The sequence below is a fragment of the Stegostoma tigrinum genome, chromosome 2 (genome assembly GCF_030684315.1).
Source record: "Stegostoma tigrinum isolate sSteTig4 chromosome 2, sSteTig4.hap1, whole genome shotgun sequence".
NCBI classification, from domain to species: Eukaryota; Metazoa; Chordata; class Chondrichthyes; order Orectolobiformes; family Stegostomatidae; genus Stegostoma; species Stegostoma tigrinum.
This window is the reverse complement of record NC_081355.1, coordinates 8668381-8692733: the sequence shown is the minus strand read 5'-3', so window position 1 is coordinate 8692733 and position 24353 is coordinate 8668381. Positions and strand designations below refer to the sequence as shown.

General features: G+C 40.4%; 1 protein-coding gene across 3 annotated transcripts in view; it reads left to right on the top strand.

Moving 5' to 3' along the window:
• ulk4 (unc-51 like kinase 4) overlaps nt 1–24353 on the top strand; it is a 416752-nt gene that overhangs the window by 207872 nt on the left and 184527 nt on the right. For all 3 annotated transcript variants that reach the window (XM_059652139.1, XM_048563177.2, XM_059652146.1), the window contains 2 exons: nt 23349–23400; nt 23523–23667. In XM_059652139.1, coding sequence (XP_059508122.1) covers nt 23349–23400; nt 23523–23667 — 197 coding nt within the window. The remainder of the gene's footprint in view (nt 1–23348; nt 23401–23522; nt 23668–24353) is intronic.

The following is a 24353-nucleotide window of genomic DNA, read 5'->3' as shown; positions in this document are numbered from 1 at the left end:
GCAGTACTGGAAGGGCAGGGATGTTGTGGACTATCTGGTAAGTGCTAAGTGAGCAAGGACTAAGTCAGCAAATGAGCAGCTCTGAGATACAGCCTTGTCCAATCTGAGCACTGAGTCCTTGTCCTTGTGTGCAAATTATCCCCTACCAGTGTGCCTTTCAATGCAAGCCTGTGCTTCCTAAACATTTTGCAAGTGGATTTGAGAGGTACCGTGATGGTCGTGAGGGATTAACAAGTGTCTGATTCCAGTGTCTAGCAATGAGGGTGCATGTGACTGGTGCCTGTGGATGTCCTCTGGGATGCAGTTTATTGTCACTTAGCGTGGCTCTTCATGGCCAGCAGCAAGCTGAAGTTGCCCGGTACCTGCTCTGATTTCCATGTGCAATTTACTTAATGTGTAGCTTGATTGGCATACTTGATAAGATAGGAAGCGGAATATTAGTGAGGCAAGTTGTGTCAATAACAATGCTATAATTTCCCCATAGTTGGCAGTTCAGCACTGCCTGGCGAGAAACTCACTTTGGCATTTAGCAAAAGCATAAAAGATGGAGCAAGAAGCTCTCAATATTAAGAAAGATCTTGCCAGTCCTCTCAACCAGTTTTGCAACAAATCTCACCAATACTCACTGTAAGATTCTACTGTTTGATATAGCTACGGGATTGATTAAAAAGACAAGTAAATGAGTGTATTATCCATCTTGTCAGTGTTTGTAAAAGAGTGCTGTGATCTGTATTGCACCCTAAAACTCACTAAGGAGCAAATAATCCAGACTGGAGAGATTTTGAAGATTTTTAAAGCATGTTTTGAACTCCATTTAATGCTAACTATCAATTTTATGTGTTCAGCATCAGAATACAACAAGAGACAACAATATTCATTAATATGTGATTGTGCTGATGCATCTAGTTGAATCCTAAGTTTGTGGACAAATAAAAGATGAAATAATTAGAGGTGGGATTGTCTTCGGTATAATCCCAAAATTCTCCCGTGGAATTACGTCTTCTGAGAAGGACGAAACATGCTGTCAAGAAAACTGTTGACATGTGCAGAAACTCCGAATTATTAGCTAGAACATTATAATCGGAGGATAGGCAAAGTTTTGCATTATGCTGACACACATTCCGGACTGAACAAGAATAATATGTTGAGAAAATGGAACAGATCTGTGCAGAAGAGCCAGCTGAAGGATCATGGCCAGAGTACAGAATGTAATTATTGCAGAGGGCTTCACATAGAAGAAGAGAAAGTGTGCCCAGCTTAGGAAAGCAGTGTTCCATTTGTAAGTTGCTGAATCTCTTTGCATGCAAGTGTTTAGCTAGATAGAAGCAAAGTAAACCGATAAAGATGGCCACAGCAGAGTGTCAACTGATCATCCTGGCAGATGGTACACCAGACAACAAGCTGCAGTTGTCAGGTATTATGGTGGTAAGTTCTGAATGTTAGATGATGACTGCAGAAAGTGAGCAACATGTGAATGTTAGACTCTGATGTTTGTGCAAAATCATGAGTGGCACAATTCGTGTGAAATGGATCAGGATAGTGAAGTTGAGGATGTACAATGGAAAACTATTCACCCAATAGGGCAAATAAAATTAAGATCTGGAATTCCATATAGTAGACATTAAACAAAACCTACTCCCTGGTTGCAGCAAGTCTAAAGCTCAGACTGATAGTCCTACATGTGCCAGATGAGATATAACGTGAGTGTTTTGCAAGGTACTAAACCATAAACTGCTGAACAGATCCTAAAAGATTACAGGATATTCTTACAGGCCTTGAATATCTCCCTCGTGAACATCACCTCAAAGTAGATAAGAATGTGAGACCAGCTCACCTCCAGTCAAGCAGAGTTTCTGCTGCACTAAAGTATAACCTACAAAAAACAAGGGTGAGGAACCAGCAGCTCCATTAGTCAGGTGTTCCTAAAAAAAAAATTGGGAAGAATGATAATGCCAAGAAATCATTCTTTGAGGACTTGGCAGCTGTTGGTCATGAAGTAAAAGCAGAAAGGCAGTCCTCACAGTACAGCAGAAAAATAAGTGTTTTGAGAAGAATGAATGGAACATCAAAAAAAAGATACAGTTGAAGATCCCTGAACTCAAGCACCTAGGTCATGTACTGGCAGTGAAGAATCACAGATCCTGACAAGGTCAGTGCTATTAGAGGGACGCAGTGACTAACAGATGTAAAAGCAATGGAACAATTTGTTGAACTTGTGAACTATTGAATAAAGTTCTTGCCTAATTCTTTTTCTCAGACTTTGAAGATCTACTCAATCTCACTGCTAAGGATGTACAGCAGTATTGAGATGTAAAAATAGAAACAATTTTAACTTGAATCAAAATACAAACAACAACAACTGGACTTATATTACACTAATCAGGTACTCACCACTGTACCAACACTCCCCACAGGTGCATCATTACCCCAGTAATGAGCAGATACTGGACAAACTAACAACTCCAAGCATGCCATTAAAAATCTAAATGCTTGAGAGATAGTGGATGAAATACACGTGCAAAGACTGATGAAGGTGGAACCGATTACAATTGCTCAATTTTATTCAGTTATGTTAATTCTTTTATTGTAAACCAGATATGTTGGCTCATTTGGGTAATATATAACTACATAATAATTATAATGTATTTAATTTTGTTTTTCCTTTATGAAAAGGGGGATATCTGGAGAAATGCATTTGTACATAGTCTACAGGCTAGCTTGCCAGTTCTGTGCGATCTCAATCTCTGCTGTAACTGTTTTCACTTTAGTTTCTGACAGCCATTACTTAAAACAATTGTGGCATTGCTATTCCTTACATTTCAATGACCTGGGACACACATGCCTTGAGTATTTAGTATGGTCAGTGAATGGAAATTTGATTTATATTTCATTCTGTTGAGTACTTATCCTTCAAGAAAAGAATGTATTCTAGTTTGTTCTGCTACAAAGTCTTCAGAAAGATTAAGGAAGAATAAGGAAAGGTAGTACAAACTATATAGTTTTGCTTTCAAGGCAGTGCAGGAACAGAGACACCTGGGAGTTTGCACACACACATCTTTGAAGGTGACAAAAAAACTTGATAAGTCTGTGAAAGAAAAAGTCGTGTATGGATTCCTGAACCTTATAAATGGAAATATAGAGCATACGCTTTATGGTAAAGCTTTATAGATCACTGATTAGGCCCCAGTTGAAGTAATGTGTCCAATTTCAGGTAGTACGCTTTAGTAGGAAAGGATTTCCTAGTTTTGGAGAGGGTGCAGAGAAAATTTTCCTGTATGATGCCGTGGTTGAGGAACTTAAGTTACACAAAGAGACTGAAGAAGCTGGACTGTTGTTCTTCGACCAGACAGCTTTAATAGCAGTGCTCAGAATTATAATGGTCTTAGAATGGATTAATAAGAAAACAGTTCCTACTAGCAAGAGAGTCAGTTACCATTGGCAAAAAATCAGAGGTGCAGTGAGGGAGTTATGAGAAAGTACTAATTGGATGAGTGGTGAAAGCAGATTCAACAGTAATTTTTTTAAAAGAAATTAGCTGGCTACTTGGAAATGAAACATTTAGTTGCTTGCCATGAAGAGTATGGGAGTGAGAGTAATTGAGCATGACTTTGAGAGCCAGGACAATCTCACTTAGTAAAATAGCCTGGTCCCATACCATATCCTTCTATGACTTGATAAAGAAATTAATACACAGAAATTAATGCACATTATTAAGGCAAATCAAAAAGCATGCAGAAAATCCAATATGGAAAATGCTTTAAAGTTTTTATTAAGATAGACTCGCAGATTGACATCCAAAATGTTAACTTGTCAGTCCTTTATATAGGAACTGTCAGTTATGTTACATTTTTGCTGTAATTTTCCATGTTGGCAGTGTAATAGGCAGGCATGTTCCTATTTGATGTTTCTCAATGTAATTGCTTTCTAAATATAGCTACTTATTCAAAAAGTCTTTAGTTCCTGTCAGCATCAAGATGTGATTATTAAATTGTTTCCATCTTAACCCCACATCACTTCCCCTCTGCCTCAAGATGGATGATGTCGGCAGTATTAAATATTAACTGCACATTTTCCCCCCCATCTTTGGGACAGATGGTCTTATATCAAGGCCAGCCGTCAACCCCCTGCTTGGCATCCTTCTTGGCTGGATATGTTGGCTGTTTTCCCAACCAGAAAAGAAACTGTTGTGCTTTTTTGTAATCTTCTCATAACCACATCTGCTGCTTCATTTCCTTGGTGGCAAGCATCAACCCTGGACTGTTGCCTGGCAATCTCTGAAGCTACCATTGCAAATTGTCCAACACCCAATCAGTGTTCCACCACCACTGTCTGACCTCCTTGCTCCAATCCTTTCTGAAGCAGAAGCACTGCTCTCCAGTCTAACCATCACACAGCACTAACCTCATCTCCCAATTTATTATGAAAATCTGCAGGCGTGCAATTACTCCCAGACCTCTCCTGTCTGCCTCAGTGACATATGTTTTCCTTTCTGAAAGGGTTGCCACATCTGCAATGCCTTACTTCCATCTCTCAGCCTGGCACACTCCTGTCCAGATTAACAGTAATTCTCTTGTTGCTTTCAGGTTTGTTAGTTTGTGTGGATGGGGTGAGGGGTAAGAGTTATGAGTACATTTCAAATTTAACTTCCCATCAAAATCATATGTACATTTGACAACCTCAACACAGCTTTTTATTGCATAAAATGCTGCACAATACATTTAAGAAAAGCCCTGATGAGGAGATTTTCTACAGATTTATCCATTATAGAAAAGGTTTACTTAGATTTACATAGCCATTGGTTTTCATTCAAATTTCTAAGCAATTGATCTTATTATAAATTTGTCTTTTTCCAAGAAGCACATAGCATAATTTTGTTTTGTAATTTTTCCTCTCCCTGACTTGTCCTTAGTCGGTATTACAATTCAGCGCTGGCCATCCCATATTACTTGGTGGTATTTTAATATGCCAGCTTGAACATTAGGCATTTCGACTGTGAAGAAGGATCATAATCAAATCTTATCCTACTCTGTGCTGTGTTTTCACAGACAAATTCTCATGATCGTGAGCGGGATACCCCGACTTACCTTTTATTTTCCTAGATTGAGGTAACTGATGCCACTTGTAGAAAGTCCATTGCTACAGCTGGTTCCAAATCCTGAGAGTAAACACCACCTTCAGGAAAAGGAGGAGGACACCCTTTTGGGTGAAAATGTACAAGAACTTTCAGCATGTTTTGCTTTTGCTTTCTAACAGGCATTATTCAAACTTAACTACTTTCAGTTGCACACTGACCTCTGTTTCATCAATGATGAGTGAAAAGAGATTTCTGTCCATTAATGTACCCTGACTGTGTAACCATTGTTGTGGAGAATACTAGATATTAAAATCAATACTATTTATTTTCTGCTGCTCGATAGCAAGTGACATTTTCAATTGCAGCCAACACTTCTGTCAGGCCGGACACTAGGCGGTGCATGAGAATCATCTAAATTGGCCTGTGTTCCCTTAGGTATTGATAACCTGGTTAAAATTTGACCTCAGTCATAAACCATTGCAATGAATATTGCACCACTTGATGTAGTAAGGAGCTAGGTAAACAAGTAAAGCCCATTTGGGGTCCTGGATCATGGTTTGCCACAAATAGATCAATGTTCCAGGGTTTAGATGTTTTGGGTGTGATGGAAAGGGATGTCAAAGTGTTGGAGGAGTTGTACTACTGATTAACAAGAATGTCAAAGCTGTACGAAGAGAGGAAACTTGGAGGACCCATCTAAAGAGGCAATGTAGCTAGAACTTAGGAATAAGAAATGTCAATGACTATGGTAGTGTTATACTATAGGTCTTTCAATAGCCGAACAGAAATGTCAGCCGTCATGGAAAGATGTAAAAATAGCAGAGTCGTGCAGTGTGATTTTAACTTTCCCAATGTTCACTGCGTCTCCCTTAGTGCCAGGGGCTTGAATGGAACAAAATTTGCAGTGCATCCAGGAGGGATTCTTGTATCAATATATATGTACTCCAACTAGAGAAGGGGTTATATTGGACCTTGTACTGGGGAATGAGCCTGGCCAGGTGATCAAATGTTGATGCATTTTGGGAACAGTGAACATAATTCCATTAGTTTCAAAGTACTTAGAGAAAAGGATAACTTTGGTGTTAGCTGGAGGCTGTAGAAAGACAGAGAGAGAGAGAGAAAGGTATAAGCTGCTCACATCGCTGCCTGGGGAGACGTTAGCCAGAGGCTTCAGAAAGATAAAGAGAGAGAGAGAGAGAGAGAGAGCGGGGTACCAGCCGCCAACATCACCAGCAGGAGGTACTGAATGCAAAGGTGCTGACACGAAGAAAGAAGTAGCTTGTGAACGAAAAATGACCTGTGCCGAGGTGCTAGTTTGAACTGATTTAAACCAGTTTGAGTTAACTAGGTTCTGAAAAAACGTTAAGAAAGATAAGGTAATGCAAAAGCCTTATTTGGATGAGAAATAATGATTTTAAGCTCCCTAAGTCTCTGGGCCAGGGCCAGTAAGACAAAGGCATATAAGTGAATTTGCCTTAGCCAATGCGAAGAAGGCAGCATGACCTGAAAGAGATAAGAGGAAGAATAAAAAGAAGACCTTCGGGGCATGTAGTCAGCAAAAGCTCCAAAACCAACCATCGCAGAAGCAGACCCTGTGTCAAGGACATGGTGCTGACATTGAGTGCAGTGCTTGGCCAGCGCCAGCCCTCATCAGCAGCAACTATCTTGATTGGATATTAGCTTTTATATTCTGTAACTAGTTGGGCAGTTTCAGAGGCCCTTAGTGGGTGTGTAAGTGGGCTGTAGTTCCGTTTGTGGGAAAATACATAAGATCCAGTTTTGTGATAAAACATTTAAGCAGCACGTGTCTTGTTTAATACATTAATAAAGTAATTTGTGAGGTTACAAGAATGAACTATTCTCCTCCCGGTATAAGTTGATGACCAGAGCTGATGTTCTCCAGCCTCTACACAACACTGGCCCTCGGGTGAAATTGGGGAAAGGCTAATTACAGCAGTATTAGGTAAGAAGTGGAAAAAATGGATTGGGGTGAGCTATTTGAAAGGAAATCTACATTTGACATGTGGGAATATTTTAAAAACCAGTTGGTTAGAGTTCAGGATGAGCATGTTCCTGTGAGGATGAATGATAAGGATGGCAAGGTTCAAGAACATTGCATGATGAGAGATATTGTAAGTTTAGTTAAAAGGATGAATATGTAATGGTTAGGAAACAGAAATCAAACTAGGCCCTTGAGGAGTTTAAAGGAAGCAGAGAATACTTTTTGAAAGAAGTTAGTAGGGCTAGAAGGGAACATGAAATGTCCTTGACAAGTAGAATGAAAAAGAATCCCAAGGCAATTTATATGTGTAATAGGAGCAAGATGGTAACGAGGGAACCACTCAAGGACAAAGGAGAGAATGTGTTCGTTGAGGTCCTTAATGAGTACTTTGCATTGGTATTCTTCAAGGAGAAAGACATGGATAATGGTAAGCTTGGAGAGGGGTAAGTTGATACTGTGAGATATGTCAATATTAAGAGGGAGAAGTGTTGTGTGTTTTGAAAAACATTAAGGTAGATAAGTCCCCAGGTCCTGATGAGACCTATCCCAGGATACTAAATGAGGCAAGTGAGGAGAATGCCGGATCCTTGACAGAGATCTATCGTCTTTAGCCACAGGCAAGATCTCAGAAGACTGGAGAATAGATAATATTAAAATGTGAGGCTGGATGAACACAGCAGGCCAAGCAGCATCTCAGGAGCACAAAAGCTGACGTTTCGGGCCTAGACCCTTCATCAGAGAGGGGGATGGGGTGAGGGTTCTGGAATAAATGGGGAGAGAGGGGGAGGCGAACCGAAGATGGAGAGAAAAGAAGATAGGTGGAGAGAGTATAGGTGGGGAGGTAGGGAGGGGATAGGTCAGTCCAGGGAAGACGGACAGGTCAAGGAGGTGGGATGAGGTTAGTAGGTAGATGGGGGTGCGGCTTGGGGTGGGAGGAAGGGATGGGTGAGAGGAAGAACAGGTTAGGGAGGCAGAGACAGGTTGGACTGGTTTTGGGATGCAGTGGGTGGAGGGGAAGAGCTGGGCTGGTTGTGTGGTGCAGTGGGGGGAGGGGACGAACTGGGCTGGTTTAGGGATGCGTTGGGGGAAGGGGAGATTTTGAAGCTGGTGAAGTCCACATTGGTACCATTAGGCTGCAGGGTTCCCAAGCGGAATATGAGTTGCTGTTCCTGCAACCTTCGGGTGGCATCATTGTGGCACTGCAGGAGGCCTGGCAGCTTCTGAGTATTAAATTCTGCTGATCGAAGCCTCAGGGATGTTGCCTGGATTGGAGAGTACTAGCTATAAGGAGAGTTGTAAAAACTTGGATTGTTTTTGCCAGAGCTTCAAATGCTGAGAGGTGACCTGATCGAAGTATATAAAATTATGAGTGGCAAGGATAAGGTGGATGGTGGGAGGTTTCTCCCCAGGTGCAAATGTCTAAAACTAGTGGACGCAGGTTTAAGGTGACGGGGGAAAGTATAAAGTAGATGTGCAAGTAAAGTATATTGTGCAGAGGGCAGTAAATGCCTAAATCAGGCTACCAGGGGAGGTGGTAGAAGCAGACACAAAAAAAATGTAAGAGGCACTTAGAATGGCATATGAAAATTGAGATTGGAGTGATACAGGCCATGTGCTGGCAGGCGGGATGTTTAGAATAGCACCATAGTTGACACAGATGTGATGGGCCAAAGGACCTGTTCCTGTGCTATACTGTTCTACGTTCTAGGTGCCAATCAAGCAGGCTACTTTGTCCAGGCAGTGATGAGCTTCTAGAGTATTGTTGAGTAATCCACCTGAATTTGACTCTGTCTTATAACTAGTGGAAAGGCTTTTGGGGAGTTGATAGTCACTGCAGAATTTCCCGCCTTTGAGCCTGTCCTTGTAGCTACAGTATTCATTTCTTATCCAGTTAAGTTTTTGGTCATGTACTTTAACATACTGGCTTTGAAGAGGTGGCCTTTCTGGAACAAGCACAGAACTCAACTTTTCTGGCCTCTCCAGAATGCCATTTCTCCCTCATTTTGAGCTCTGCCTGTCTTAGCTGCACATGTACACAAGCAAACACCAGCTTACACATCAACAATGGAGGAGGAACGCAAGTGTCTGGGGCACTGTCTTCAGAGGTTGGCTGCCATTGGCAGATGGCTTGGACAGATTGGGGTATCTAGCAGGGGGCAGGACCATGCTGTTGATGGTGCTGAGGCTGAGCTGGGATAGGTGAGTTGATTATGTTGGGTTTGAAATTGTGAATGGCATGACGGTCGCAGTTTGAGGGCCATGGGCTCTATGGTGCATTGTAAACACCCTAATTCCCTTGCCCTCCTGACTTTGTTAGCACCTCACCATCACCCGTCACATCTCACACAAAGCATTCTGTTCTATGATTTTTCCCCTGTGCTCACAGCCCTGATTTTGGAGCAGAAAGGATATGAACTTGTCAAGATGTTCCTGCTTGGACACTGTTTGCAAATCACAGCCATTTGGTGGAGTTATTGTGATAGCATATTGGATGGCCTCTGTAATATTACGTTTTTCCAAAGACACAACTGATGCTACGAACCGGTGTGAACAATTGGGGAAAAAGTACAATAAACTACCACAATAAAGCTTTAGAGAATGAATGTTTATCAGAATAATTGTTGCACTGTCAAAATTCGACATGAATCACCTCCTTAACATTGATCTGTAGAAGGCATTCGGAAGCATTTATTCAAATATGATTCAGATTTCTGAAAATCTGAAATAAAAACAGAAAATAGTTGGAAATAATCAGTAGTTCTGGGAGGACCTTGGAACAGAATTAAAGCTTCAGTTTAATGATCTTTCCTTCAAAGCCCTTATCTGATGATGCCTGTTTATTCTTTCAGTGAATACTAGGGAAGAATGTTGACCATTCCCTCGAATAAGAAAACTGTAAAATTTAGTACTGCAGGAATAAGTACTAAGTCATCTCACACAAAGATTAAAGAAATGCAAAATTTGGAATTAAACTGAAATCCAAGAGGACAGTTAAAAAAAAAACCCAATATCAATTCACTGTAACTTAGTTTTAATTACATTTTAGAAGTATTTTGCAATCTGGTTTCCAGTTGCTTACTAAAATGTTCACAAAGGTCTGTCACCGTGTTCATTTAAATGTTAGGTAGTTAAGCACTTTTAAAATACAGAACAAAACACATTTCTGAAGTTGCATGAAGTAAATTAAAATATGTGCATGGCATGTCCTCAATTAAACATCCAATCCAGTAGTGTTCATTTAGGTCGTGCCCCAGTGGGTCTTGTGATGAGTGACTTTCGGCCTCCTGCCAAAATAATCATCTCTCAAAACAACTGTTTGACCTCCTCAGAATTTCCCTCATTTATTTTGGACCAAAGATAGCCACTGGAACACAACTAAAAAATACTGGTTTTGAATAAAAATCAGGAGGCAAGTGAAATTATTGGTGGTAATATACCCAATAATGAAGTTTATGCTCTCACAGCTTTTCTCTAACCAACGTATCTCTGGCTTTTAGCTAAAGTTGTATTTACAAAGGATGCTATGACACTTGGGAATAACTGGTTCTCTACTAATTAGTACTGAGACTCCAGAATATTGAACATGTTTTAAGTTCTCTGAGGGATATATTGTAAATTTGATGCTACATAATGTGCAGTGGCAACAGTTCTTGTTCTTTTTAAAAATCCATTTTTAAAAGTCTTATTAGGTTTGCTTGTGCTTTTCATATTTCAATAAGCTGCATTTTCCACTGATTGTTATTTTGCCCTTTGAGTTTAATGCACTTGTATTTTTGAAATTGGACACATTTGAATTTGTAGTATTCAGTTGGTGGTTTGTACCAGAAATGGATCTGATCGGGCTTTGTTTCACATATATTCCAGCTGCATGTTTATTGTAGGAGGTTTGCATTTTACTGCAATGTGAAAATGCATCTTATTGCAGCTTACAGTGGTAGTTGTGCTGGCCTGATATTTGTAGGGCCCATTACGCTCATGTCTGAGAATATCAATCCATTGGGATTCCAGGCTTTGGTATATTCTCAATTAATATCAGGAACGTTAAAATATCAGGTTAAAATTAAAACAAAAATGACTGGAAACACTCAGCAGATTTGGCACAATCTTTGGAGAGAGAAATGGTTCCCATTTCAGGTTAATGACCTTTCATCAGAAATACTGTTTGAGTGCTGAAGAATGGTCATCATATAAGGAGAAAGATGCCTTGCTGAGTCAAGTTCCACCAGTCATTTGCTATGCTGATTGTATGCAGTGCATTGTATTTTAAACATTGTTAACGCTGATATAACGCTGGCATTTAAGTATTGTTCCTGATTAATCTCTGTCTCTGTTCGCTCCTGCACACCACATTTTGAACTAGAAACAAGCATACGGTAGGCGAGAAATGTGGAATTTGAATAGATAACAGAGATAAGACATTCAGTGGGACCAAATTAGTGGGATGAAAAATAAGGATCCGAATACGCTGTTGTAAGTGATGGAAAGGGGCAAGAGTGGAAGCGTGGGTGATAGATTGGATGTAATTGAGGGCTCTGTTAACCACCATGGGTAGAAACCAATGCTTCGCTCTTGCCTTTTCCCATCTTTCACAACGGTGTGACAGGGTCGCCTTGTCCTCACTTTTCACCAAACCAGCCTCCACATTCAAAGGATCGTTCTCCTTAGCTCTGATGAAGAGTCAATTAGACTTGAAACATTAGCTTGCTCTCTCACCATGGATGCTGTCTGACCCACTGTGATCTCCAACATTTGTTGCTTTCAGCGATGAGATTTTCATTACGTTCAAACACACTTGCAAAAGGAAATCTCTACTCAAGATACCACATGCTATTCACTCACTTAGGCAGGGTTTTCCTTGCAACCATTAGGATGGAAATGGAGCAGTGTCAAAGAAAATTCACAGTCTCCCTATCTGACCGATGCTCTCTTTGGAAGGGTTTAATGCTGGGGAGCAAGTGGGTTTGCCTGACTCAACCTGTGAGCCCTTTTTACCATGCAAAATTTAGTCCCCAAGTGTCATATAGAGTAAAAACAGAGTCATATAGCATAGAAACAGAACCTTCAGCCCAACCAGTCCATGCTGAACATAATCCCAAACTAAACCAGTCCCACCTGCCTGCTCCTGGCCCTTATCCCTCCAAACCTTTCCTATTCATCTATCTATCCAAATATCTTCTAAACTTTGTAATTGTACCCTTGTCCACAACTTCCTCAGGAAGTTCATTCCACCTGTGAGCCATCCTCTGAATAAAAAAATTGCCTCTTATGCCTTTTTGAAATCTTTCTCCTGTCATTTTAAAAATGTGCCCCCTAATCTTGAAATCCCCCATCCTAGGGTAAAGACAACTACCATTAACTGTTATCAATACCTCTCGTTATTTTGTAAACTTCTCTCAGGTCACCTCTCAACCTTCTACGCTCCAGTGAGAAACGCCCCAGCCTATCCAGCCTTTCTTTATAACTCAAAACTTCTCAAACCAGCAACATCCTGGTAAATCTCTTCCCTCTCCATCTTGATAATATCTTTCCTATGACTGGGTGACCAGAAGTGGACACAATATTCTGGAAGAGGCCTCACCAATGTCCTGTACAACCTCAACAAACGTCCTAACTCCTGTACTCAAAGGACTGAGCAATGAGGGCAAGCATGACAAATGCATTTTTAACCACCCTGTTGATATGGGGTGCAAACCTCAAAGAATTTTGTAATTGCAGCTCTGAGTTCCAGTGTTCTACAACACTATCCAAGGGCCTATCATTAATTTTATAAGCCCTACCCTCGGTTGTTGTACCAAAGTGTAATATCTGGTATTTATCCACATTGAACTCCGTCGGCTATTTTTCAGCCCATTGACCCATTTGATCAAGATTTCTCTGTAATCTTAGAAAACCTTCTTCACTGTCTACAAAGGTGCCAATTTTGGAGCCGTCCACAAACTTACTTAAGCGTGCCTTCTATATTCTCGTCCAAATAATTTATATAAATGACAAACAAAAGAGGACCCAGAACCAATCCCAGTAGAACACCGCTGGTCACGGGCCTCCAGTCTGAAAAGCAACCCTCCACCATTACTTTCTGTCTCCTGCCAATAAACCAATTATTTATCCAATTGGCAAGCTCACCCTGAATCCCATGTGACCTAACTTTACTAATTAGTCTCCAGTGCAGAACCTTGCCAAAGGCTTTACTAAAATTCAAATAAATAACGTCTACTACCATCAACAATCTTTTTGGTAACTTCCTCAAAAAACTCAAGTTTGTGAGACACAATTTTCCTTGCACAAAACACACTGATTATCCCTAATCAATTTTTGTGTCTCTAAATGTCCATCAATCCTATCTTTTATAATCACCTCCAACAATTTACCCACAATTGAAGTCAGATTTAGAGGTCTGTAGTTCCCTGGTTTCTCCTTATAATCTTTCTTAAACAAAGGTACAACATTAGCCACCTTCCAGTCAGCAGGCACCTTTTCTGTAGCTATAGATGATGCAAATATTTCTGCAAGGGGTCTTATAATTTCTGTGGCATTCTGACTGACATTGTAGACACAGTTGGGCAGAGTGAGCAGCAGAAGGACTATTGAAAAACTTCTGCGTTAAATTATTTTTTCTGGGGCCAAGAGGAGTTGCAGTGCTTCCCTGGGCCACCCCAAAAAAGACATTATTGTCTTCTTCCATGTGCAATTCATTCCCATCTCTTTCCCTCACCCACTTTGATGCCAGCATCACTCGTCTCCAGTCCAGCGGGATGCTCATTTACTGCCTGCTTTGTACTAACTATATAGTAAAAATGGACCATTAATACTATCATGCAGCCAGTTGGCCTGCTTTCAGTCAATGACCCAGTTTTTGAAATCTCTTGTTAAATTATTTCAATAACAACTATTTTCACAAGTATAAAAGGATTCCTTTACTCATGCTTTGTATGTTGGGATAGACATCTGTGATGGCATATGCTTTCGGGCGTGTGTAATTGATGGAGCCCATTAAGTGAAAGCACGGCCTGTAGGAATAGGAAATAGAACTTGGACTTTATTTTTAAGAGAATAAGTGAACTGTTGGTTCTTGCGACATCTCCAGACACAACTCACCAATTTGTTGCATTTGCTGGCAAATCCAGCTTGAGAAAAGAGATTGCAGCAGAGGCAAATTTCAGTTTATTTTGAGGAATTGGCACCTGAAATAGGCACAGGTCCATAATTTAGCATTACAGAGTCTTACAACACAGAAACAGACCCTTCGGCCCAACCAGTCCATGCCGACCATAATCTCAAAACAAATAGTCCCACCTACCAGCGCTTGGCCCATTTCCTTCCAAACCTGTCTTATTCATGTACTTATCTAAGTGTATTTTCAACATTGTAACTGTACCTGCATCCACCAATCTTCTGGAAGTTCATTCCACGCATGAACTACTATCTGTTTTTAAAAAAATTGCCCCCCATATCTTCTTAAAATCTTTCTCCTCTCACTTTAAGAAATGTGACCCCTAGTCTTGAAATTCCCCACCCTAAGAAAAAGACACCTCCCATTCACTATATCTATACCCCTAGGGATTTTATAAACATATAAGGTCTCTCAATCTCCCACGCTCCAGTGAAAAGATTTCCAGCCTCCCTTTATAACTCGAACCCTCCATTCCTGGCAACAACCTGGTAAGTCTCTTCTGAACCCTCTCCAATTTAATATTATCCTTCCTATACAGGGCTTTAAATATTAAAATGTGATTAAATATGCTTCTTTAGGCCACCTTAAAGAAGATGTAATGTGTTTGCCATGGTGTCAAGTGTAAATTGATGCCATCTACTTCAGAATCAGTGATCATTGTGCACATTTTATGGCTAAAAGATGGGCATAACAATGTTCATTAATTTCTCTTCTGATATGTTTTCTAATGAGGTTACACAAGGCAATAGTGCCCTACTTTGAATGTTTTTCAGTGTGTACACTGTTTTTGATTCCCTGTGCTATCTTTCAACTTGTTATTATTGTCAGTATGTGTGTCCATACCAATAACATGTAACAAGCAAAAGTGCTTCAGAAAAGCTGGTAAAGCCCTCAAGGTGCTGAGATGTCTAGTTTGGCTCTTATAATATACCTATGGCATGAAAATATGGCTACAATCAGTTTGGTATGCAAGCTGTAGGTTGTTCAATGTTCCTTTGGTTGTACTACAGAATACAAAAGATAAGAAAACCCTGAAAACACAAACATCATCACACAATTCAAAGCGATCTGTTGCATGCTGTCCTGAAAAATATTTAATTTTTATGTTAAGAGTGTAGCATGTTTGTTAAAGTGATATTTCACAATTCAAAACAGTTCAGGTTTTCGGTGTCAAAGATGGGTGATCCATCTCAGCTCCTGCTGTGGTCCCCAGCAACCCAATTTCTTCAGCCAATATGATTCACTCTACATGATAGCAGGAAATGGTTGGAGGCACTGGATATTGCAATGGCAATGGGCCCTGACAACATTCTAGCAATAATATTGAAGACATGTGGTCCAGAACTTGCTGCTCCCCTAACTAAGCCCTCCAGACAGTTACAATGCTGGCATCCATCCAACAATGTGGAAAATTACACATGGCCTGTACTCAAAAAACAGGACAACCTGGCCAATTACAGCCTCCTTGCCTACTCGTAATCATCAGTAAAATAATGGAAGGTGCTGTCAACAATGCTATCAAACAACACCTGCTCAGCAATAAACGGCTCAGTGACACCCAACTTGGGCTCCACCACATCTACTTAACTCCTTCCCTCATTACAGTTCTGCTTCAAATTGGGTAAAAAGAGCTGAATTCCAGAAGTAGTTAAGAGCGATAGCCCTTGACATCAAGACGACATTCAACCAAGTGTGGCATCAAGGACCCCTAGCAAAACTTGAATCAATGGACATCAGAGGGTCAACTCTCCTCTGGGTTTGAAGTCATACTTGGCATATAGGTAGATAGTTGTGGTTGTTGGAGGTCAGTGACCTACCCTCCATCATAAGGTCGGAACTCGGGATGTTCACCAATGATTGCGCAATGTTCAACATCATTCGTGACTCCTCAGATACTAAAGATACTGAAGCAGTCCATGTCTAAATCAACAAGGTTTGGATGGGCTTGGGCTGACAAGTGGCAAGTACTGTTCATGCCACACAAATGCCAGTCAATGACCATCTCCAACAAGAGATCATCTAATCATTGTCCCCTGACATTCAATTATGTTGCCATCCCGGAATTCCCCACTATCGACATCCGTGGAGTTACTGTTGAGCAGAAACTGTAAGTGGACTTGCTAGATAAACACAGTGGCTACAAGAGCAGGTCAGAGGCTAGGAATACTGCAGCGAGTAATTCACCTCCTGACTCTTCAAAGGCTGTCCACCAGCTCCAGGGCACAAGTCGGGAGTGTGATTGCGTACTGCCCACTTGCCTGGATGGATGCAGCTGCAACAGCACTCAAGAAGCTTGATACAAAGTGACTTGCTTGATTGGCACCCATCTCTATAAATATCCACTCCTTCCACCACCAATGTTTAGCAGCAGCAGAGTTTATATTTACAAGATGCACTGCAGAAATTCACCAAAGCACCTCATACTTGGAAATACTACTGCCGACAAGTTCACCTCCAAGCCAATTCCCATCCTGACTTGGATATATGTCACCTCACCTTCATTGTCACTTGGTCAACACTCTAGAATTCCCTCCCCAGGGGCATGCAGGCTGCAGTGGTTCAAAAGGCAGCTCGCCACTGCCAAGGCCTCGGGTGACTAGGGGCAAGCAATAAATGCTATCCAGCCAGTGACGCCCACATCATATGAGTAAATAAGAAAATGCTGTATTTGAAATTTCAACCTCACAATCATAAATATATTCCTTTCTGCATCCACATTCCACAGCAGCTCACACAGATATTCTATCCCATCAGACTTAGTTCCCATTCTTCTCCAATCACTTGTCATCCTTCTTCAAACATTTTTCATTTAGTTTTTCAATGGGATGTGGGTGTGGCTAGCAGAGCTAGCAACTGTTGCCCATCCCTAGTTAACCTTGAACTGTGTGACTTGCCAGGCCATTTCAGAGGGCATTTTAAGAGTCAACCACATTGCTGTGGGTCTAGAGTCACATGTGAGCTAAAGAACAGGTAGGGACTGCAGATTTCCTGAAAAGAACTTAAAAATTCAGTTAACCAGATATATTTGAACAGCAATTGATGACCGTTAAGATAGTCATTATTACTTTATATTCCAGATTTATTAATTTAATTTAAATTTCACTATTTGCCATGGTGGGATTTGAACTCATGTTGTCAGAGCATTAGTCTGGACTTCTGGATTATTTGTCCAATAACATTACCACAATGCCACCATCTCCTCCTCCTCCTTCAGTTCAATCTTGTTCATGCTGACAATTGTTTTTCTTCCAGTTTAATGTAATATTCTTCCTCAACACATTCAAGTTCATAGTCTCATCTCTACAGATAGGCACACCTCCATTTCATTTTATTAAACTGTATTGTTTCTCCCCATCCAACCTGATAGAAGCAAGTACTCTTCTTCCACCCTAGTCTGCAGTTATTGTCTTGCCCCAATTGATATTGGCATTCTCATTCAACTCTTGCCTTCAAATTGATATTCCTTCTCCACTTCGGTAAATGTCAGCAGTCACCGTTCCTTTACACAAACTTCCCCTTACCTTAACCACTTTGTTTTTCTCTCTCTTTTTCCTTCCATTCTCATTTACTTCTCTCTTCCCATTTTATTTTGTTGTTATCCATTTCCACTCTTCTTTATCCATTTGATGCTATTATTTTCCACCTGTTCTTGTCTCATTCTCATTACTAATTTCTACCTTATCCCTTTGTCCTCCATTCCCACCTATTTTTCTCTTCCAATATATTTTTTGCCATTAATTTTTGCTTTCCTCTCTCCTTCATGCCTATCTACTTTCTTCCATTGGCATCCCACTGCTAATGGAAGTGATTCCAACCACTTTGTAATTTAGGTGTGAATTCCTGTTTCCACAAGAATTCCCACCTCATATGGTAGCAGTTAGAAACACTTCCATAAACGCCATTACTTGGGAATGAGTGTCACTGACATTCATTAGTAAATGTTGTCAACTCAATAGGGCCTGTAAAATTTTGGCTCCTGTAAAATTGATGATTACTGTGTGTGATGTTGGATTGTTCCCAATAACCTTTAAAAAAAGCTGTTGCAACTAGCAGGAATATACTTTTTGCCTCAATAAGTGTACAAATTTCAAAATGAAAAGATGCTATATTTGTTTCCCACTACCTTGGCTGTAACAAGTTTGTTTTATCCTATGTATTACTGCTTATTGGAGTGTATAAGTATTGAAGCATCTTATCTTGAAGGAGGAAATTGTCAAATTCCATTAATTGTTCTATTGAAATTATTTGAGAAAGCAACCCAATTCCAAGACTTTTCTTATCATCAAATATAAACTTTTTGAACACTGAAAGGTGAATTTCTGTAAATGCTGATTTTTCATGTCATTTCTGTGATTGTTAACTTTTCTACACCTTTTAAAGAAATTCAGAAATCTACAAATGAGAGTATTGGCCCGAGAATTCAAGCACAATTGAGAGGTTTTTATAACTCAGTTAGAACAACATTAAAACAAATTGATGAAACCTATCTGGTAAAAGATGAAGAGTTTAATTGTGACATTTATTCTTTGTGCCCTGTTAGATTCCTTGCTTTCCAGGGGACACTGATGGGGCATGGTTCCACTTTTTCTTCATCTTTGTGATTGCCCAGGTTCCCACTGGAGATAATTGTATGTTGCCAGCCCATTCAATTTAGGAAATCAAATGGAGGAAATAGGGGGAATTGGCATTCACGCATGCTCCAATCTTTAGCCAATGTCTACACAGAGTGCTGCCCAAGAGGCATCACAGGATGGTAACTAGAAGCAGGAACCTTGGATTGTTTTCCCTTTTGGGGAAGGGGTATGGCTGAAATAGTCTATAAGTCAAAATGATATTACAAGCCAAAAATCTAACTTGGAAATTTTTTTCTTGTTTAGCCCTGCTACACAATTATTTTGCTTGATGTTCAATGAGGGAAGTGGCATATACCATGGGCAGAATTTTCCCATACCCTGAATGGCATGGGCAACAGTGAGAAAGCTGAGAAAGTACAGCAAGAATGAAGAAAACCAGATTCCCAGCATCAAGAGACTCATTTATGATTTACCTCTTAACTTTTACATGTCAAGTTCTGAATGTCATTCATGAGTGGTGACAGTCTTGTTTCCATGCATTGGCATCTAATTAATAGCTAAGCTTGCCTCATCTCTCATGCAGCTCCTAATTTTCCCCTTCTTCACTGAGAAACTGTATGCACCAATTCCTGACATGAAAATCAGTGCGGCTGCCAGGCACCACAGCTGAGTGCTTGCATCTCCAGGCCTTATAGAGCTGCAGCTTCACTTTCATTTCCCTGCATGCTGTGTGAACACTGTCCTCTTCCACTCTTCTTCTACACAATTGGTATTGCCAAATCACCAGCCTTACTGCATCATCATGATCATTTCAGTCCTTCAGGACTTCACTATGGGGCTCAAAGATATTTGTGTCTTGCATGCTTCTGCCAGGTTGCTTTCACACATGGACACACATGCATTTCATTGGCCTCCTTGCAAAAGTTAAGCCTACATGCCACACTATGTGAGGGTGAAATTTATTGCTTCATCATGGTGGGTATGAGGGATCACAAAAGGTTAAATTGCTGGCCATGAGATAACAACATTGAAAAATACATCACTTACAAAATTGTTGCCAAAGTCCAGCAAGTACAGGAATCTCCAGTGGCTGCTGCAAAGCATCCATAGGGAGAAGTTGAGGTGGAGGAGAATGACCAGACCCCAAATCTCCGGCTTCTGTCATTAACTACCAATGTCAGAGAACCAATGCAGGCAGGCACTAATGATGTCCCAAGCCACTGAATGATCCCATTTGCTGGAGCAGGACTTATGCTCAGAAGGAATGTGTCGCTGCCTCATCCTGGTAGCAATCAAGGTTACCAGGTTACCAATTTTAATGGTAACCTGAATTTTAATGCAGTGGCTAGGGATCAGTGTGGCATCCACCAATCCTTGCTCCACAAACACACCTGTGAAGTGACAGATGCCATTTTCTCTAGAATACAAATGTTTATGGCACTTCCACATGATGAGCATAGTCAAGCAGTTCACTAATGGGATTCTCCAAAGAGGAACTCCTTAAGATGTGGTTTCAATTCTAGCATTGCTGTAACACCAGAATAGGTGGGAAGCATCATTTTGGCATGCTGTACCTTTCATAACTGGAACCATCAAAGAGTACATGTCCTGGATGCAGATGGAATGAGGGATCTCGAGCACTCCTCTGAGATTGTGGAACATTCAAGGGGCCACGAAAGCTATACACATCAAGTGCAAGAGGCTAGATTGAACCTAATTAAAACTCATTTTGAGGGGGAATGAGCTAAGTTTGGACTTCCTTTTGTTCCTTTCTGTTTGTTATAAGACAGACTGTCCTTTGTCAGTCAGTCCACGGTAGATATGGACCTAGTTACTTTGACAATCCTTCAAATTTTCTGCTTCTAACTAAGTGTGTTATTATACATATGATTGCATGTGTGGTACCTTCAACTGAATTCACCTTAAAGCATCAACACTCTGCAGGCTGTATTTACCATTCAGGAAAAAGCATCAGTCAGTGAGACAGTGCAGTAACATGGCATGATGATGATGTTAGGAAGCTTTTACATCTTCGTTCAGCATATGGTATCCTAGTGTTTTGCAGCACAATCCCTCAGCAAAGGCAAGAGGTTGGGAACATTTGTGAGGCACCTCCTTTCCACCATCCCATCCTCCAACTCCTCCAGATCTCTGTTGGTGAAACAGGGTACCAGTTACCCTCCGAGATAGTAAGAACTGCCATTGCTAGAGCCAAAGATAACACAGTGTGGAGCTGGAGGAGCACAACAGGCCAGGCAGCATCAGAGGAACAGGAAGGTTGACGTTTTGAGTCAGGACCCTTCTTCAGAAATGACGGTTCTGAAGAAGGGTCCTCTTTGGTGACCGGTTCATACATAACAGTGTGGCAGAAGTGCTCACTGTTGAAAGGACTCTGCAATGTGCACACCAATGGCGCAACATTGAAATAGGTAGGTGGCTCTGGGTGGGATGCTGTTTGGAGGGTTGGTATGGACCTAGGGGCTGAATGCCATACTTCTACTCCATAGGGATTTTGTAATTCTATCTAACATCCTTCAAATCTCCACTGTGCCTAATCTCACGTGGATCCTGTCTACAGCTGCACGTTTAAAATTCTCAATCTCATTGAAGGGCCTTGAAAGTCTCACCCCTCCCTGCCTCCTTAAAACCTAATGTTTGGACCATGTAAATAGTGATTTCACCAAATGCTTCTGTCTTTGGCTAAGTGTAAATGTTGATCTAATTACATTTCTGTAAGCCATCAGGTATGCTCTGAGGTGTTAAAGACTCTGTAGAATACAAGTTGTTGATGAGAAAAGTTCCAATCAGTTTGTTGAGCTTTTAATAAATAAGAGAGGCTGGCAATTATTCAAAAGATAGAAACTATGTTGAATGTTTTGGGGTAAAACAGCATGGAGCTGGAGGAACACAGCAGCCCAGCCAGCATCAGAGGAGCATGAAAGTTGATGTTTCGAGTCGGGAGCCTTCTGAAGAAGGGTGTTATCTCTAAATCCAGCATCTGCAGTTCTTGCTATCTTTGAATGTTTTGGGGATTATGTCTCATTAATCAACAAACTTTGAAATATTTATCTTTTATACTGCATTGAACAAATTTTGTATTCAGTGTTTTAAACAAAGAGATTGAAAATAGTTGAAAGGGCAATAGAAAGCTCAATTATCCTACACGGAGTACACTGTGTGTATGGCTTCAGATAGCTTCTGAATACTTTTATTTAAGTATTTGAACTGTGCCCTTGTGTACGTAAACGAATAGAACCCATCCAATTGCATTAACTTTTGATCCAGCTCAATTCTTCCTTCACCATATAATCAAAATCCATTCTCCCTCTTGGATTCTATCAGTTCCCAGACAGTGGTGTGGTTAGATGAACCTCTCTCCCCTACTGGTGTAATCTGAGAGCCACAGAATGGATTGGGCATCTCTGATAAATAGCACCAATTTCAAGATGTTCCTACTGATCAAAGAGTTTTGACAACACAGTATTTATCAGTCACTGGCATGTAGGCTGATGGGATCAGACACAAAAGGTAGTGAAAAATCATATACTGAGATGGGAGTGAAATAAGAAGGAGAAGGAGACGGGAAAACAGAGAATCACAGTTACTGGTAGGAACTTCAGGAGGGAAAGATTGAAGGTTATCCTTTCTGCTATGTTCGCCTCTGCTATACCGAATGGCCCATCTGACAGCATAATCTAAGAAAATAATTGCTAAAATATTTCTCTGCAGCACTGTATACAGACAAATCCCTACCATTTTTTCTTCATCAAGTCAACAATGTTGTTTATGCTAATTATTGTATTTGCAACGTGTTTTACAGATTAAATCATAATATAAAGCTGATCAGTGCTGTCAAGGTTGTGAAACATTCCTGTGAATCTGAGCTATTCTAGTACTTTATTTGGTATTGATCTTGCTGACAGAAAATTGACAACAACAAAGAAAGTACATATTAAACAGCATGATAAGAATTTGCAACCATGTTGACAGCGTGGCACTTTTGTCTGCTTGGAAGTACTTCACTGCTCCAAATGAGAAAATAGAAGATAGCTTTAAACCATGTCATCCATGTGTAAAATTGATGCTCCATCAAAATTTATGGTAACAGAAATAGGGATGTACCTAGAACAGGTGTTTGAGTTATAACACTCAATCTTCTGCCCGGTAGGCATGTTGGAATGTCATCCATTTCTAATTGTACTCCAGTTAAAAATGAGCGTGAGACTATCTGAGGAAATCAGGACTGTGCTCAGGAATGATGCGCTTTTCCCAGACAGTTACTTCTGATGCTCATTACATAGGCTGTAAGCGTGACCACCTGGGTGAAAGTGCCATGTTTTTGTGAAGTCATATCACTGCAAGAGGCAGCCCCTTCAAGGAGAAGAACAAATGGTGGCCAAAAAGGATACATCAAAGAAAATACAAATGTGTGTAATATACTGCATTTTAGTAAGTGCTGCTTTTGAGTTAAAATTGTCTAAAGCATCACATGTTTTCCTTTAATCTTTGCTTGTTTCTGGTTTTCAGATTGTTGACTGCATTCTTCCACCCTTGGTTTCCCTGGTGCTTAGTCAGAATGGTAAGCATTTGCCAGAAAAGAAGAAGCACAATAGTGATTAAAATTTTCATCAATTTTGCCTTTTGTTTTTCTTTTTCTCTGGAACTGTGTTAACCCCTTCCTGTTTATGCACGTCTTTTAAGTGGAGTGGCGGATCTTCAGCCTGCGGTTACTGTCAGAAACCACATCTCTTGTGGCAAACCATGAGGCTGTGTTAGGAGAGAAAGGGGAGAATCTTTCTACCAACACCAAATTACTGACCCTCATCCAGGAATCACTGCTCCCTCAGTAAGTTAATACATCATTTTGGAATTTATCTTGTCTAATTATGTGAAATGTCCATAGGTTGAAGTTATTTTAAAAACTGTTACCTTTAAATGCTGTATTTTAGAATCATAGAAGACTCAAGCTATGAAATGGAAGTTTCAAATTCCTATGCCTTTTGCTTTAAAACAGTGAAGAGAACGGCTTAAAGGCAGTGCTTTTTGTTTCAAATATTCTTTTTCTCAACAAAAGAATATTATTAACTCACTTCACCTGTCTTTTTAGTGGGATATATGTATGTACTGATAATCTTTCTTTCTGTTGTGTTGGTTTGCTGGCGTTTATTATAGAGAAATTTGTTTTATCAGACTGGTTCGAATGAAAACAGTGGGAGGTGCAGTTTTTAACTTGTTGATGGGCTGTGCAACTTTTCCATTATGAATTGGGAAATCACTGTTTAAGGAAATGTTGTGATCATCACATGATTGGACCAAAAGATCAAAATTATACCCCTCAAGCCAAAATGAATATCAACAGATTTGGCTGCATTGGCGCCATTTTAGTTTCTAAGCTAGAAAACCGAAGTCTGGGATGTTCCTGATTTGCTTAATGGAAGTGGGAATATTTCTCAGCTCACTGCTCCCACCTCAAAAGCAATTCACCTGAATAGTAGGATCTTTGCTTCAGGGGAGCGGGTATAGAATGTAGTC